Genomic DNA, 16,839 nt, shown 5'->3' on the forward strand with positions numbered 1-16,839 from the left:
GCATGCTTTGGCACAACCTTTATACGATGAATACTAATTTATTAAATATACTAAAAAGGAATGCTTTTGCATCCGGTTCTAAAAATAGAGCGAGTGCTCCCAAGCACCATTCTACCCGCTTGCATAATTTACTATCCTATTACATTTTCTGGTGATATATACCCTCTTGAACCACAATGAAATGAGACCAGAATAATGTTGAGACGTGTCAACCGTTCCAATAACACATCAATTTAATTTACAACCCACAATCCCCTCAACAATCTCTTCTTGTGTGATATGCATGAAATCCTCTGTATGGTCCTGCATCTGATCATCTCTTAGAATTATACGGTGACCATCTTCCTGTGCGACTGCTCTGATCTTTATCATTACTCCCTCATTTCCGGTTTATAGGGCTTATCTCAAAATTTTAGTTTTTCCATTTTATAAGGCTCAATTTGGTTGTTCCCATCACATGTTCAGATTCCAAGGTGCATTAAATTATTGCATGCAAGTATTAAGAAAAAAATTGACCAATGCATGTACTTTATGCATGCATGCATTGTAATTAATGCATTGGTAAACATAATTTTTTAAGAAAAACAAGAGCATTAATTGGGTGTCTTTGTAAACTACAAAAAGTATTTCACCACTCACCGTCTATCTTGGTTGGTGAGATTTTTAAATTGAGCCCTATAAACCGAAAGGAGGGAGTACTATCTTATTTCATTCTTTATGAAATTCAATAACGAAAATGTCTTGAAAAATCCGGCAGGCCTTCTTGAGCTGTTCTTGGATGTTTAGTTGATGACATACTTATGTCTCAAAAAAAAATGTCTCAAAGAAAAAAAGAGTTGATGACATACCTACGTGTCTTTTGTACAACTGGGTCCCACCGGCTCACTTCTCCTTCTCCAGTGCGGTCCCGATAAGACGAGCAGAGCCTGGCTAGGGTTTTGAGATTCCGTCGGCGGAATCGACCGCTACCTCGTCTCCGCGAGCACCCGCCGCCGCCTTCCCTCGCCCCCGACGTCGTGCGCCCCGGCGACCTTCCCGGAGCTCCGCGGCCTCCCTGCCCCCTCCTCCTCGAGCACCACCGCTCTCGATCCCCCCTCGCGCCGCCAGCAGATCTGATTCAGGGGTTCCCAGCTCTCCAATCCGGGTTCAGGGTCATACTCGTCGGCCACCATGCAGGTCAGCACTCCCTGACCCAATCTCTCTTATGCTGCTTATTCTCCCCAAAATATTCGATTGGCATTATATGTGGTCTATTTAATATTTATTCTTGTCTGCTAACTGAATTGATTTTTAGTATTAGCTAAAAACCAGTGCTATTATATGCTCAATACCTGTAGAATTGTTGTTACATTTACCTTTTCGTATTGTATTGGTGGTTAGCTTCGAGTAGAGTAGTTGCTTTAACATGGTGTGTGCCACAATGTCAGCCTTAGAGCCCAGATGCTGTTGTATGTTTTGAATTGCACTTTCATGATGTCTGTTTTCTTAATTTGCTTATTTCGAGTAATTCTAGTAAATATCACCCGGTCATCGATTGATTTCTTGTCTTCTTTTAGCTCGGTTCAGCTTATAAGTCTTCAACTAGGTCATAGTCTTCCAATACATTGTCGCTTTAGTAACATCTTTGTACATTTTAATGGAATTGCTTGCAAGTTCTAATACGAATCACTATTTTAAAGGCTAGCGACAGGTTCAACATCAATTCTCAACTTGAGCATCTTCAAGCCAAGTATGTCGGAACAGGGCATGCTGACCTGACCAGATTGTAAGTATCTCATTTCTTGTTTTAGATTCTTTTACTAGCTAACTGGTTTTCTTGGTTTGGCATGGGCTGGTAAGACATTAACCATTACGTTTGCTTGTATTACAGTGAATGGGCTGTAAATATCCAAAGAGACAGCTATGCATCTTATGTTGGACACTACCCGATGTTGGCATATTTTTCCATTGCTGAGAATGAATCTATTGGAAGGGAGCGTTACGAATTTATGCAGGTATGTGTGAAAGGAATGTATCTTAACTCGTCTGCTGAGGTTTAGCTGCAAATTGTGTAGAACTGAATGGGTGTATAAACATTGGCATATATAACAAATTAACAACTAATATGGGTATTGAATTATGTTACTTGATTGCATTAGGCTTTCACCAGTGGGATGCTCATACTAGTCTTGCCTTTGTTACTTAAGCAGTTTCACTGTTTTTTGTGGAACCTCTCTTTGCATCATAACTGTCCTTTTTTTTAGTGATGACCACGTACCATGAAAGCACTGTTATAGTGTATCACAATGCAAGCTCATTAAATACTACTCCCTCCGTCCCAAAATTCTTGTCTTAGATTTGTCTAGATACGGATGTACCTAATACTAAAACGTGACTTGATACATCCATATTTAGACAAATCTAAGACAAGAATTTTGGGATGGATTGTTGCTGCAAATTGTAGCTGGGCAGGGTTTCTCCACTGGGCCATAATACATCTTGGTCAGAATTTAGCTTGAAGTTATTTCGTTTCCATGCTACCAAAGAATATTATAGTGACGTGTGACAGTTTGAGATACTTCATGTTTATAAATAGATGTGAGATACACCCGCTGCTCGAAAACAAGTTTCACAACCCTTTCTTGAAGTGATGTGAGAGACACGTCATGTCTATAAATACGTTTCGTTTCAGAATGCCCAGAGTCTAAGTTTGTAAGTTCCTCCCGAATATACACAAAATTATTGACATAAATGTAGCTTGAAGAGGTTTCACATCAACTAAATGGTCCAAATTCAATTGTCAGATTGCTTTTCCTTCTTAAATGGTGGAGGCAAAAAACACTGGTCTGTTGCTTAATTTGATTATTTCCGGCTTTTAAACTGATGCAAACTTCAAGGCTAGCTCGCGGCATTTTGTTAATTTACATTTACCATCCACTGTTAAATAGGCTTCAATTTTAAAGCCATGTGGACATTCTTCTATTTTTCGAGAGTACGCCAATGGCGTACCATATTTTTATAGAAGAGAGCAAAGATAATGTACAAGAAGCCTCAAGTAGATGCGTACATCCACTCTCGGCAACGTCCGTTTACATCCAACACCGGTCTACACTAAGCCTACTCTCTCACAAAACGTATCAAACCACCGACACCTACTCCAGCCGTCCTCCACTCTTGGACTTCCCGCAAAATGGCATCCACCAACTCTAGTGGGGTCTTCTGTTGACGAGCCCTGTTGAAAGCTCACACTTTCCGTTGCTTCCACAAACGCCCAGATGGCCGCGATGACAGAAGTGTCAAAACCACGCTTGCTGTCTCTAGTGTAACCCCAATGGACATTCTGTGCTACGCTATTTGGATAAGGAGAGCCAAGCTAGTTATATAATTTCAGCATTTATCTTTCGCATTTTATTGTGGTATTAGTCAGTCTAGTACTCTAGTGTCCCAGTGTGACAGTGTATCTATCATGCAGTCTTTGCTCTGCAATAAACATTGTGAATAAAATTTCTTAGGTTGCAATTGTGTATGGATAGAGAAAAACACTGCTTTATCTATCGTGTTGCAGGCTTGTGGCAAAATGTACAAATCAACGTTTATACTCAAAATTGAAGGGAAAAAGTCCAAACTGTTGTACCCATATCTTCTATTTGAACCCCTATGCTATGTTCTGAATGCTATTGATCTGTTATTGTGTTTCATCAAATTCATTTTATTGCCATCTGATTTAGCATGGTTGAGGTTCTAAATGTATTTTACCAGTATCTGAGGTAGTCGCCCTCCATGCGATGTATCTGGCCATACCACAATGTCTCCATTAGCATGCTGTCCACTTGTTTAACAAGCAGTTGTATCGACGAGGCATTTTAATATAAATTATTAAAACATGAGCTTCTGGTGTTGCAGAAAATGCTGCTCCCCTGTGGCCTCCCCCCTGAGAGAGACGAAGACTGAGGAGTTGGTACTATAGTGCTACCTCCACAGCAACAGCAGCTTGTGTTCAGATGATGGCTGTTACCAAAGTCTAAAGTCGAAGGCACTTTGTGTGGTTGTGTTTGAACATCCTGAACATCTTTAGCACCTTGTACCCTGTTTTTACATGTATTGCACTCCATGGATCTTTATCTCTGTTCATGATGTCGTATCTGCCTCCTACCATCTGTGAATGATCGAATCGAATCATAGCAACACATGTTGAAGTTGGTATGTTGTTGAGATGCTATGCTCTGGTTTTTCATGTTCCTGCGAGGAGGCGGGGCCAGCACGGACCAACGTCTGCTGGCAGCCGCCACATTTCCTTTTACAGGAACTACAGACGGACTAGCTGATATCTTACCTCGATTTTACTGGAGATGTCGGTAGCAAATTGGATGAATCTATTCGCTAAACTGTTCGACAGAGTCTGAATCCAATTTCCTTTTTTTTTTGAGACACTGAATCCAATTTCCTTGTGCATTTTGTATTCTGATCGTGCCAAGTGGGCTGGCGGTTCCGATTTCTTGGGCCGGGTCCAGTACATCGGCGGATGGCTTGATGGGCCGCCACGCCATAGTTCTTCTTTGCCGTGGCCTCTCTCGCTCCATCCCCAACATCCCCGGCGCCGGGGGGAAAAGCTACCAGGGATGCGTCTCGTCAGCCTCGCGCGCGCGGCCCCTCGCGTCCGCGCGGCGTCGACGGCGGCCACCCCCACCCTGGCGGCGGCGCTGAAGGTGGGCGACGCGCTGCGCCCGCGCCGGCGGCGGTTCACGGAGGAGGACGTGGCGGCGTACGCGGGGGTGAGCGGCGACCGCAACCCCGTGCACCTAGACGACGCCTTCGCGCGCGGGACGGGCGGCTTCCAGCGCGGCCGCGTGGTGCACGGCATGCTCGTCGCCTCCCTCTTCCCCGCCCTCATCGCCTCCCACTTCGTACGCTCCTCTCCTCCCCCTCTCTTTGCCATTTCGCCGAGCAGCTGGTGGGCATGACGGGTGAGGATGCCACCCTGATCTGACGGGTGCTTCTTCGTGCAGCCTGGAGCCGTGTACGCGAGCCAGTCCCTCAAGTTCGCGGCGCCGGTGCACGTCGGGGACGAGGTGGTCGCGCAGGTGCAGGCGCTCCACATCAAGGCCACCGGCGCAAGGCACATGTACTACTACTACTACCTAGCGCCATTTTTCTATCTCCTTTTCTTTCTAGCATTGCCCTTGCTGACAACTAATAGTAATGCTATATCTGTTGGGCAGCGTCAAGTTCGCCACCAGGTGCTTCATGGACGACGAGGAGACTCTCGCCATCGACGGCGAGGCCATGGCTTTTCTGCCCACACTGCAGCTCAGCACAGAGGCAATCGAGTGACAAGTATGTTATGTTGATTAGAACCATTTGGAATAGGACGACTTTTATCTCATGATGAAACATTTTGCCTCCGCATAAGCGGGACATAAGATTGCAGCTTTGTTGGTAATAGTTCGTTGCAGTCTCCCTGTTATGATTAACAGCATGGGCAAAGAGTAGTAGATCACTTCAGTTTTCTGAACATTCAATGGGCTGGGTGTTCATGCTGACTGTGATAGGAGCTGAAGAATTTCAACAGATTAACTTGAACCACTAGGCATATTCAGTATGGATCACTTCAGTCTGCTCAGTATTACTTCTTGCTGCTGCTCCATATTACTTCTGCCGCTGCTCTGTTGTGAAGAGAGGAAGAAAGGAAATAACCCGGTCTGCTTAGTTCACAAAATAACAAATCTGAATCTTTTACATTTAAACTGAAATCTTCTAGGAACTGAAGAAGTTTAACAGAATAACTTGAACCACTAGGCATGTTCAGTACTTCAGTGAACCTTGTAATGTGCTTGTATCATGTTTGTTTGAATTTGCACCGGATTGGTTCTTCATTAGAGATCGACTCCAACAATTTGAACTCTTAGCCAATCTGAGAACTGGACGTGGTTCTCACGCTCATATTGTGCTCTGGGTAGGTTTCAGGAAAGTGGGAGAAGGAACAATGGAGCGTGAGAAGTAAGGCGGGGGATAATATGCGGGAGTAGCAAAGACAGTGATCCCATATTGGCTGTAACCTGAGAAGATGTGTTCCCTCTTTCCCTCCAAAACTGAGCAGAAGCAAGTTGTACTGAGCAAAAGGAGAGCAAACAGTAAGCATCAACCCCGTGGTATTCCTTCAAAAATTTAAACTTTAAACAGCACACTTCAGATGTCTAATGGACAATTTTTACATCTGGACTCACTTCTGAAAACTCAAAATATTTCAAAATCACATACATACCACTTCAAGGAGAAAAAACAATAGAATTGATGACCGCCTGTAGGACTGACTGGAAATGAGACATAGAAGTATAAACGTGTAGCAGGACCAGTAGGCATTGTTGGCACCCTGATAACATTATACTCCATCTCAAATGTAGTGCTGTTCTGGCTCACACTGGTGGACCGATCAGTGGTGTAGGCGTCATAGCTCAAGTTCGGGTCATCGCCGCTGCTACCGCCGTGGAAGCCATTGTTTGTGTTGCCTCCAACACGCCCATTCTCTAGCTCGACATATTCCTGCAATTGTGCCACCACATCGGTCATGTGGGACGCTGCACCGAGGCTTGTGCGCAACCTTCCACACATTTGAATATATATTACTCCCTCCGTCCTATAATATAAGAGCGTTTTTTATGGGACGGAGGGAGTACTAGTTTGCTGTGGAAGCCTCGATCTATTCAAGAGTTTGCTGTGGAAGCCTCGGACACGTGGGACGCTGCAAACTAGTAATATAATCTGGATTCACATACGTACCTTGTGCAGATTCAAGTGCGATGCGGAGTCTCTGTGTCCAAGTCAAACATGCTCCATTGCGGTTGCTTCCTGCAAGTAGATTGCACTGGAACGTGAATACCAATTTTTTTTTTCAGTTCGAAGTGCTCAAGTAATAATAATATCGCCTCGTAGGAATTCAAGAATAGAGCTAATGTTTTCTCTGAAGAAACACCGAACAGTCTGAGCTATAATGTTACAAGACTTGCATACCTTCAATGTGCTCTTGCAGTGTTCCTTCAGACATGTACTCATAGACGAGTGCCATGTACTCCCCATCCTTGCAGTAGCCTATCATGGAGACAAGATTCTTGTGATGAATCCGGGACAAAATTTGAGCCTGCACGATGTTCATAACTTGTCCAATTTCAGTCCTTAATTTCATACACACATTTGTGCCCTTGAACATAAAGTGCAGTGAAAAAGAATCTACCTCTGCGAGGAACTCCTTGACTGGAAGAATGCGACCGCAACTTCACTGCTACCTGGGTGCCGTCCTCCAAGAAGCCGTCGTAGATGTACCCGAACCCTCCCCGACCAAGCACTCGCTGGAAGTTGTTTGTTATCATCTGAAGCTCCTTGTATGTGAACCGGCAGTTCTCGAGTCGCAACGAGCCATCCACAGACACCGTTTACCATTGCATAGCTCGTCGTCATCTCATTTTGGGGTTTCACGGAGTTGCTCACTGATCCTTCATAGAAAAAAGATGGCACATCTAACGTCAACTATGTTCTCTCATGTGAAAAAAGGTCAGAGAATTGTCGTGCTCATGCCAAAGCCTCACCTGGCCTTTTTCGTCTTACAAAACAAAAAAGTAGTACCACCAATAGTATCACGAGAATCACAGCCACAGGAACTGCAATGTAAATGGCCAACATGTTGCTCCTTGTAGTTTTAGCAGGCTGGCATGAATGGCCGTTGGTGCACAGGTTTGGATTGTTGCCATATCTAACCAAAAAACCAACATGCTTAATGAAATTTATCTACTTTTACACATGAGCTATACAGAATTGGGGCAAACTTACCTTAGAATCAGGGAGCCATCTTGAACTCTTTTGAGAAGTCCAGAGGGAATTGATCCACTGAGCTGGTTGGCTGACAACTACTCTGAAACCACCTTTATTCAAGAACAAGAAAACTACACATAAATCTTCTCCAAAAACAAAGAAACTATAAACGAGGCCAAAATAGACTGAGAACTCCCCTCACAAGTATTTGACAGCCTTGAGATCGGCAAACGAAGCCAATATATCAGCACCGATGCCACTGGGGGACAGGTTTCTGCACAACGTAAATAGCCCAGTGGAGCAGTTTCATGTAGTCATGTAATATACTCCAATATATCTCCGTTAATTCTGTCACCAACAAAGTCAGTACAGTACTACTCCCTCTGTACGCTAATGTAAGATGTTTTTTGCTTTCTTCTAATTCGAATGTATATATGTTATTTCGAGATTCGAAGAAGCAAGCAAGTTTTTCATATAGTTGTTTTTGTGTAGTGATCTCTGTTCATGGAGATCACGAGGCCACTGATACCCCATGTGGATAGGTGGGATAGAAGAGTGGGCATGTGGGCTTCTATCAAAAGAGGAAAAGATACCGCCACGCTCATATCTCCCTTCTCACCTCTGGGAGCACTTTCGCACTAGATGGTTAACTCTAAGTTTTTTCTGAAGTAGGTTGTTCAATGCTAGTTCAATGATTGAGCCATCTTCCTATCACCAATCCTATCCTCAGTTGTAGTAAGCTGAGTGTTATAGTGTGTTTTTTCACTCATTTCAGTCCATATTGAAATCCAAAAACATCTTACATTTGTGAACAGAGGGAGTACTATTGTATTAAGTCCATATGTAGTCCATATTGAAACCCAGCCTTTTTTTACCAGCACCAAACAAACATGCTAGGATAATCTTCTCTATACCAAGGACAAAAAAAAGAACTGTTAACCGTTAACCAATAGCTTATTTTTCCATCCTCTCTGCGGACAGTTTCTGATAGATAATCCATGGTAGCACTATATATATAGCATGTGAGCCTGGCTGGCCTTCTCTTCGTTTGGGCTGTTGCTTTGCCAGGTAGGTGAAAATCGGTCTAAACAGTAAAAAAGAATCAGTCGCGTTTTCTCTACTTGATCTAACAACAAATTCCAGGCACCCGTGTCATAGACGCTCCCAACATTAAGACAGATGCTGCAAGATATTAATACTATTGTGCACAATGATAGTAATTTACATGCTAACTGAAAGCTGCCGACGACACACTGAGACCAAACCCAAAACAAATACCCATCCGTTCTCTCTGAGACAATAGAGATGAACACATCTCGCGACTAATAAATTATTATCCAAGGGAAGATTTCTATTTTTTTGTTTTTTTATCTTTTGCTTCTCAAGCACCAAATCTGAAAACAGCGAGACACATTGATGAATGATGGGAGGTGGCGATCTACTGGTCCATCCTCATGATGCAGCGCAGGCCCTCCCCCTTGAGCATGAGGTCGAATGCCGTGTTGATCTGCGAGAAGGGCACGCTATGCGTGATGAACTTCTCCAGCTCCAGCTCCTTCCTCATGTACATCTCCACGACTTCCGGGAGGTCGGTGCGCGGCTTGTAGTTGCCGAAGAAGGTGCCTTTGAGGGTCCTCTCGTTGAGGAAGTTCATTGGGTAGGTCTTGAACACCGCCTCCTTGTGCGGCACGCCCACCAGCACAGCCACGCCCCACCCCTGCATCCACCAGATTGCAACATTCAGTCTAAACTCTTGTAAAGCAGAGCCTGCAACTAGTAATCACTCGAGTACAGATTATATATAGCAGGTATGCTGCGAGCTGCGTACATCATGGACACATTCGAAGGCGGCAATCATGGCATCGATGTGGCCAGTGCACTCAACCGCCCGGTCGACTCCGCCATTGGTCATCTCGACAAGCACCTGGAGAGCATCATTGAACGGTGAGTTTTATCATATCTGAAGATTGAACAAAGGGAAAAATGTTTACTGAGGGACATGAACAACAGACCTCTTGCACGGGCTTACTGTGGTCCTTTGGGTTCACAAAGTCTGTGCATCCAAATTTCTTAGCTGAAAAATAATGTAGTACATGTTGTTAGGTTCAGTGTTCTATCAATCCGAAAACATTTGCCAAGACATGCTTGTTTTCAGAGTATTGTACCTTGTTCGTATTTTGCAGGGTTCAAATCCACACCAATGATCCTTGATGCCCCAGCCATCCTGGCCCCTTCCATGGCCTGCTCATGTGAAAAGCATACAGTCATTATTCATGGCTATAGCGCATAATTCTCTTCGGCCTGTAAAAATATGTCGGGGAAGATTAACATCTTGGAATGTGTTACTCACAGCAAGTCCTACAGCTCCAAGACCGAAAATCGCCACCGTGGAACCCTTTTTTGGTTTTGCGACATTGAGCGTGGCGCCAAGTCCTGAAGAAAAAATGACAACTCAGCAATTAGTTGAGGCATCCTAAACCATTGTGCTTCATTTGGAAACAATGGCATGTGACGAGCTATTATATCAGTCTTACCAGTTGAGATGCCACAGCTGAGAACACAAACTTTGTCGAGGGGCGCCTCGGGGTTGATCTTGGCGAGGCAACCGACATGGATGACGGTGTACTCGCTGAAGGTGGAGGTCCCGACGAAGTGGAAAATCGGCTTCCCGTTGATGGTGAAGCGAGACTGCCCATCGCCGATCATCACGCCACGATCCACGTTGATCCTGAGGAGATCACAAAGGTTGCTTTCCTCTGACTTGCAGTGGGCACAGTCCTTGCACTCGCCGGTGAACACCGGGAGGACATGGTCACCAGGCACAAGCTCAGTCACGCCCTCTCCGACGCTCTCGACGATGCTGAGACAAAGAAGCTATTTGGTGAAAAGAGGTGCCAAAAAAGATAAATTATGAAGAGCAAACATGATGTCGTTTCCCCATGATTCTTCATAGTATGTTTTATCCCATTGGCAATAAAATATAGACACTTGCTTTATGTAGGTAATGGATCTAGTACCACTGAGGGAGATCAGTTCTCAGGATGACTAGAATTAGAAGCCAGAGAGAATAAACTATGATTTAGGATTCAAGATTCCTCCTCCAAGCAACATAATAAGACAAGAAAGAGAGGATGAATATATACCCTCCAGCTTCATGGCCTAAGATCCTAGGGAAAACCGGAGTTTGACCCTGCACAAATCCAAACAGACAACATCACAAATTTGATTAGCCACTGATGCATCAATATTTACCCAATAGGAAAACACAAACCCGTGAGATACATATACAGTAATTGTATGTGTGGATATATACCTTGGCTTCCCAGAAGTAGACGTCGGTGTGGCAGAGGGCGGTGTAGAGGATCTTGACGCGCACCTCCATGGCCTGCGGCGGCGCCACCTCCACCTCCTCGATCGACAGCGGCTTCCCGGCCTCCCATGCCACCGCCGCTGCAACCAACCAACCGCACAATTCAGACCTCCACCCGTCCACAAAACATCAACCAAAATCAGATGGAACTAACTGCATGCTATCCCAGAAACACACCTTTGCACTTGATCACCTTCCCGGCGGTCGCCATCCCTGTCGCCAGAAGAAGAGACACAAAGATGGATCTTTGTCGCTGCTTCTGCTTTGCGGTTCGTTGCTAGATTTTGGTGAGGAACGAAGGCGGGGCTGGGACCTGTATATATACTGCTGGTGCTGGGGGAATCGGCGAGTAATGAAGGGTGGCTTGGAGTGCAAGTGGGGAAAGAAGAAGGCGGCTGAAACAGGGGTTGTCCGGCTGTCTGCGGCTCTGCGCGCGTGTCCGCCGGTTTCGAAATTGGGCCCGTGTGGTGTATGGAAAACGTTGTGTCGTGATCGAGGGGCTACGGGTCGACGGTAGGCGAGGAGTAAAAAACCAGCGATGAGGCCTGCCGGAGAGGGCTGACTTGCATTGGTGGCCGAAACCGGGGCGACCGAGCAAACCTAGTGCGAAAAAACAACAGCTCGGTACCCCGTTTTGCAACGGTCCACGAGCCCACGACCTGGCGCATCGTCGTCGACGGGACCAGGCGCCAATCCCTCGTTTTACTGAAACATTTTAAAATCTGTAGACATTCTTCGTACTCGTTAACTTTTCTCAAATTACGAAAATTTTGAATTACATAAACTATTTTAAAATTTATCAACTTTTCTAGATCCATGTTTTTTTAAGTCGATGGTCAACTGGTTAAATTGGTCAAAAGTTGATCGACAAACAGTTAATGGTGTTGGGAAACTTGGGCCTTAGATGGAACAAGTCATTGGCCCATTATAGACCAAGTCCCTCCACTTAACGTTAAAGTGGGCACTTATCCTTCCACCCCTAGATATATAAAGAGGAGAGCACCCTGTGTATGTACAGTTGATGATGATTAATAAAGAAAGACTCCCCTTTACATCTCTGTGTCCATTTACTTTCTGTACCTGTGTGTGATCGACTACGACGCTCGCTCCCGCTCTGCAACCTTGGACCGGACTCGCCGGCAGGAGTTGCGGAACACGTTATCAGCACGCTTCGCTCCTTCAACTCTCCATCAAGCCTGCTTCAAGCCTGCATCGAGCAGGCTTTCGTCGATCTCGCGGAGGTATGGATCCGAAATTGTTCGCAAAAATGGATTCCTCTTGTTGTTGTGATTCCGTCTTTGCGATCTCGTAATTTTTGGGATTAGATTTGACCTATGATGTGGATTTTCCCTTGTGAGATTGCGGCGGACTTGTTGTCGCCCGCCAATGCGGATCGATCTCACATGCCAGGAATTTGTTGACTACATCTAGGAGACGGTGCACAGGCTCCCGACGAGCACGGCACCACCGCGATGCATCCGCTGTGCACGCATCGCCTCTGTGTTTTTCTGCCGTCCTGATGACGGACGAACGAGACGAGTGAGTAAATTGCATAGAAGTACCACAATTGGGGCATTGGAAGCAGATTGATACCAAGATTGGTAATTTTTACGTGTCAGTACCAACTTTGGGGCGAGGCGTTGCAAAAGAGGCTAAAACAGCTGTTTATACGTATTGACACGGAAACTGACCGGTTGGGCCCGCCTGTCAGGTGCTGACGTGGCATGTTTTTTGCAAAAACTCCCTTGCTTTGTGCGTAATCCCATAAATGCTCAATTATTTCGGGAAAAAGGGCTCAAATGAGAGGTTTTTTTTTCGTTCGTAATTTCCACCACCGATTCAGACTCGTTTGAAAATTTGAGTCGGTCCCAGTGGGTTATGAACTAATCTAAACAGAAAATTAAACTAAACTAAACAGGCACAGGGCCCGCATGGCAGTGGCACTAAGGGTATTTAGCCGGGTCATTAGTGCTAACTAATCCGGCGCCACGTCAGCAGTTGACGCCGGCGACCAAAGGCACGGCGGTGGCACGCCGGAGTTGCTCCGGATGGCGCTAACAAGCACCGCTTCGCGCGTGGTTTGCGGCTATGGCGAGCTGGCGGTGCGGCGCATCTAAAGGAGGTAGCGGGGGGTGCCGGGGTGCAGTGTAGCGGCGGCGGCGACGGGCGGAGCGGCGGCCGGAGTTCAGCCGGGTGCGGGGATGCGGCTGCAGCGCTCGAGAGAGTGAGTTGGGGTGCGGGTTGGGTTCCTGGCGAGGTCTGGAGCACGTCTACGTGCCTAGGAGCGACGAACACGGCCTCTGGCCATGGCGGCGAGGAGCTCAGGCGGCGGCGCGAATCGGTCGCCAGCGGAACGGTGGCCATGGCGAGAAAAGGAGCACGGGAGCAAGGGGAGAGGAGGCAGGGGCTCACAACGAGTCGGTTGGAGCAGACGGCGAGCTCGGGGGAGGTCGGACGGCGTCGAATCGTCGGCGGTTGTCGTCGGATCCCGCGGAAGAAGCCGAAGGCGAGGACGACGGCACGGGGCTCCCGGCGTCACGTGGCTTGGCGATGAGGAAGAGGGCGTCACGGCTGAGCCGTTGGATGGTATGGAGAAGGGTAGGTTGGACGGTGGCCACGGTGATCGTCGTCGGTGGCGACGGCCGCGTTCGGGTGTGTGTGAGAGATCGAGACAGAGGAGGGGGAGAGCGTTCGGGGGAGAGAGAGGAGATTCCAGGGAGTTTTTTTGCAAAAAACATGCCATGTCAGCACCCGACAGGCGGTCCCAACCGGTCAGTTTCCGTGTCAATACGTATAAACAGCTGTTTTAGCCTCTTTTGCAACGCCTCGCCCCAAAGTTGGTACTGACACGTAAAAATTACCAATCTTGATACCAATCTGCTTCCAATGCCCCAATTGTGGTACTTCTATGCAATTTACTCGAGACGAGTTCGTCTTCCCAAGCCTGTACGCACCATCCCAATGATGTTGTGGCTGCCTATTGCACACCACGCGCTGGCCTACAGGGCCGTGGCCGTGGGTGGCGTCTTTGCCATCTAACGCATGCCGCCCAGCCAGCTGCTACGCGCCGCTGTCCGTCGCGCACCACGCCACCGTGTCCCGCTACGGCTGATGGCCGCGGACGTGCACTGCCGCAGCCACGCCGACATGGCCCTGCTGGCCGCTGCGTGCATCGCCGCAGTGTGCGTCGTCTGCTCATCAAGCACAGCCATCGCCGCATGCATGCGCGTGTGGCGCACCACCGCCACGCGGTGGTCACTTCGCCCAACTGGTGCATGGCCCGTTGCCGCGTGCGTCGCTGTGCCGCCTCGCCAGCTACCGTTGATCGGCTCTGCTGGCCGCCACCGCGCCAGGCTCCGGGCAGCCGCGAGCTAGTACTGACCACCACGCGCTGGTCATCGCAGCGCCACGAACACAGTCCGGCCGACGCCGTGCATGCCCATGCCGGCCGCCGGCCGCCGTCCGCTCGCGCGCTGGATCGGCTGCACAACTGTACGCGACCATCAGCCATGGCCTCCCTGCCACGTAACCGGCGCCGTGAGGGTTGCCGGCGTCACCAGCCGGGGCGCGCGCGCTGCGCGCAACCGCCTGGACCCCGGGCCCCACCAACAGCAGTCGCCGCCACTGTTCGGGTGCTAGGAGGAACCCTAGTGTCGCCCCCCTGGTGGGCAGTGCAGTGGTGGGCCGGCTCAATGGGCCATGGTAGGCTGGGCGCCTGGGCGTTACGCGCGGTTACCTTAAAACTAAAAAAAGGGTGTTGTGCGAGGTGTTAGATGGGCCGACGGCCCGTTCCGGCATGTTTCATTAACGGACTGGAGCAAAAACGCTGCTGCACGCGCGTATTTTCTTTTGAGCCCCTGTAGTCCTCCGTATTTGTACGCAACTTTATTCCTGTTGAATTATTTTGCGTATAGAGTGCTGGACGTGTCAGTTGTAGCTAAAAAGACAATTTCAGGCATAAAAGAGTCTCGGGATTTTGATGTTAGGGCCAATTTTTAACGTCTAGGACGTGCTTAACATGCTATTTTCATGTACATGCTTTTGTTATGTGCTTTTACTGTTGTAGATTAATTGTTGCTTACTCTTAATCGCTATGTAATGCATATTTTAGCATGTTATAAATATCGGAACGTCATTTTGATGAATAAAATGTATCATCATCACTTTTATGTCGTGGATTACCTGATGTAACCACTTGATAATTGTTGATGGCCGGAATCAATAAACCGGGAGTCCATCGAGTTGGCCCACAAGGGACTCTACTACCCCACCGAGCATTCGACATGGAGATCATCCTCGGGTTCGCGTGACCCTAGAGGGCGATAGGCTCGTGGACCCAGATGGTCTTCGCCACTCCTAGGGTGAATGCGCGGACAGTGTATGGGCTAGGGTACTCACCTTGTCATTCAACGTGGAGGTTGTCCTCGAGTCTGAATGACTTAGGGCGATAGACTTGGAGACCCAGATGGTCGCCGCCACTCCTAGGGTGAATGCACGGTTGCTGCACTTTCTTCAAACTCCACCTCCGTGGCACCCCGTAAAATGTGTACATACAGACCGAAGTGCCCTAGTCTTTTAGATCGCTCCCACAAGGGTGGTTCGAGAGGTTAGAGCACATTGTTTGTCCCCATGGAGAGGAGTAGAACCATTGTTGCGCAACCGCTTGGGGGTGTCTACATTGTCTAAGGGAAGCACCGTCGGCTCCTACGGCAACGCCTTATAGGTGCCCACGGTAGAGCCATTGGCGTCGCCCTTCCATGACACACGAACTCGATGGTGATGTTATCCTGGCAAAAGTTCTCCTATGTGGAGATGCTTAGCCGCCTCGACATCTCGACTAGAGAAAATGGCCCCCTCATTTACTCTCTTTGTTTCCCATTTGTTTATAATTCCCTAGATTAAACTGATACATTCATCTCCAGTGGGTTGTACTCTATTAGAGCGAAAACCTTATTCATCATTTGGCGTTTGGATGATGTTTGCATTCATCCATTTATTCCTTTATTTAATTATGATAGCTTGTTATGTTCTGAAATATGTGCACTTATTATTTATGTAGCTTCTTCCTCGCTATATTATATAATTAGATGTCATATTTTAGAATGCGTGTGGCGCCTGAATGGAGGAAACGTGCCTTGCCGATAGCGCCACCACACATACCATTTTATGAGAAACTAAGTACTTTGAGTCTATTAAAAAATCTCCGGGAAGTATTATGACAATCGCCGGCTGCGGTTCGCATATAGTTGGCTCCGGACGAGCCACTATTATACTTCCTATGGGAACAACTTTGATCATTAATGATGCGTTGCTGTACCCGGAGTCGACTCGTACTCTTTTGAGCTTTAGAGACATCCGCGCTAATGGTTTCCATATTGAGACCGATGATGAAAACGGCAAGGAGTGCCTACTCATCACAAAGCGGGATGCAAGTGGTAAACACGTTATCGAAAGGCTTCCTTCGTTTGACACAGGCTTATACTACACTAAAATAGTAGCACCGCCCATGTACACTACCCTCAAGACTGTTTTTAGAAGCTCTGAACTCTTCTGCCTCTGGCACGATAGGTTAGGCCACCCCGGACTTAGGATGATGAGAAATATAATTAACAACTCACATGGTCATAATTTTAACATGAAGAACTTCTCGAATCCCGATGATTTCGTATGCTCCGCATGCGCCACGG

General features: G+C 47.3%; 3 protein-coding genes across 5 annotated transcripts; 2 read left to right on the forward strand and 1 right to left on the reverse strand.

Moving 5' to 3' along the window:
• Positions 1-878: 878 nt before the first annotated feature.
• Positions 879-4,191, forward strand: LOC123182894 (uncharacterized protein At4g14342). Its single transcript, XM_044595568.1, has 4 exons — positions 879-1,176; positions 1,680-1,765; positions 1,871-1,994; positions 3,883-4,191. The coding sequence occupies exons 1-4, from the start codon at positions 1,171-1,173 to the stop codon at positions 3,928-3,930; spliced, it is 264 nt and encodes an 87-aa protein (XP_044451503.1). The 5' UTR covers positions 879-1,170; the 3' UTR covers positions 3,931-4,191.
• Positions 4,192-4,549: 358 nt separating this feature from the next.
• On the forward strand, positions 4,550-9,709 carry LOC123182893 ((R)-specific enoyl-CoA hydratase). Of its 3 annotated transcripts, XR_006492360.1 has the most exons (5): positions 4,550-4,883; positions 4,986-5,101; positions 5,199-5,313; positions 5,937-6,110; positions 9,577-9,709. XR_006492360.1 is itself a non-coding variant. In XM_044595566.1 (4 exons), exons 1-3 carry the CDS (start codon positions 4,599-4,601, stop codon positions 5,308-5,310), a joined length of 513 nt encoding a protein of 170 aa, XP_044451501.1. In that variant the 5' UTR covers positions 4,550-4,598; the 3' UTR covers positions 5,311-5,313; positions 5,937-8,364. The 3 variants fall into 3 exon arrangements, 2 of the variants coding, with proteins under 2 accessions (XP_044451501.1, XP_044451502.1); XM_044595566.1 differs by lacking the exon at positions 9,577-9,709 and having other exon boundaries at positions 5,937-8,364; XM_044595567.1 differs by lacking the exon at positions 9,577-9,709 and having other exon boundaries at positions 5,944-8,364.
• On the reverse strand, positions 8,963-11,490 carry LOC123182892 (alcohol dehydrogenase 3). The gene is made up of 9 exons (XM_044595565.1): positions 11,330-11,490; positions 11,096-11,232; positions 10,926-10,972; positions 10,317-10,642; positions 10,133-10,215; positions 9,948-10,023; positions 9,795-9,856; positions 9,611-9,706; positions 8,963-9,499 (listed from the first exon to the last, which is right to left on the reverse strand). Exons 1-9 carry the CDS (start codon positions 11,361-11,363, stop codon positions 9,221-9,223), a joined length of 1,140 nt encoding a protein of 379 aa, XP_044451500.1. The 5' UTR covers positions 11,364-11,490; the 3' UTR covers positions 8,963-9,220.
• Positions 11,491-16,839: the final 5,349 nt, after the last annotated feature.

The sequence above is a fragment of the Triticum aestivum genome, chromosome 1D (assembly GCF_018294505.1).
Source record: "Triticum aestivum cultivar Chinese Spring chromosome 1D, IWGSC CS RefSeq v2.1, whole genome shotgun sequence".
Classification (NCBI taxonomy): Eukaryota; Viridiplantae; Streptophyta; class Magnoliopsida; order Poales; family Poaceae; genus Triticum; species Triticum aestivum.

Bases quoted from the DNA above. Each gene is read 5' to 3' on its own strand.
- LOC123182894 (XM_044595568.1), top strand. The intron at 1,766-1,870 runs GTAAGTATCTCA...CTTGTATTACAG, and splicing joins CATGCTGACCTGACCAGATT to TGAATGGGCTGTAAATATCC. The intron at 1,995-3,882 runs GTATGTGTGAAA...CTGGTGTTGCAG, and splicing joins AGCGTTACGAATTTATGCAG to AAAATGCTGCTCCCCTGTGG.
- LOC123182893 (XM_044595566.1), top strand. From the start codon at position 4,599: ATGCGTCTCGTCAGCCTCGCGCGCGCGGCCCCTCGCGTCCGCGCGGCG. The intron at 4,884-4,985 runs GTACGCTCCTCT...TTCTTCGTGCAG, and splicing joins CCCTCATCGCCTCCCACTTC to CCTGGAGCCGTGTACGCGAG. The intron at 5,102-5,198 runs GTACTACTACTA...TCTGTTGGGCAG, and splicing joins GCCACCGGCGCAAGGCACAT to CGTCAAGTTCGCCACCAGGT.
- LOC123182892 (XM_044595565.1), bottom strand. From the start codon at position 11,363: ATGGCGACCGCCGGGAAGGTGATCAAGTGCAAAG. The intron at 11,233-11,329 runs GTGTGTTTCTGG...GGTTGGTTGCAG, and splicing joins GAAGGTGATCAAGTGCAAAG to CGGCGGTGGCATGGGAGGCC. The intron at 10,973-11,095 runs GTATATATCCAC...GGATTTGTGCAG, and splicing joins TCTACTTCTGGGAAGCCAAG to GGTCAAACTCCGGTTTTCCC.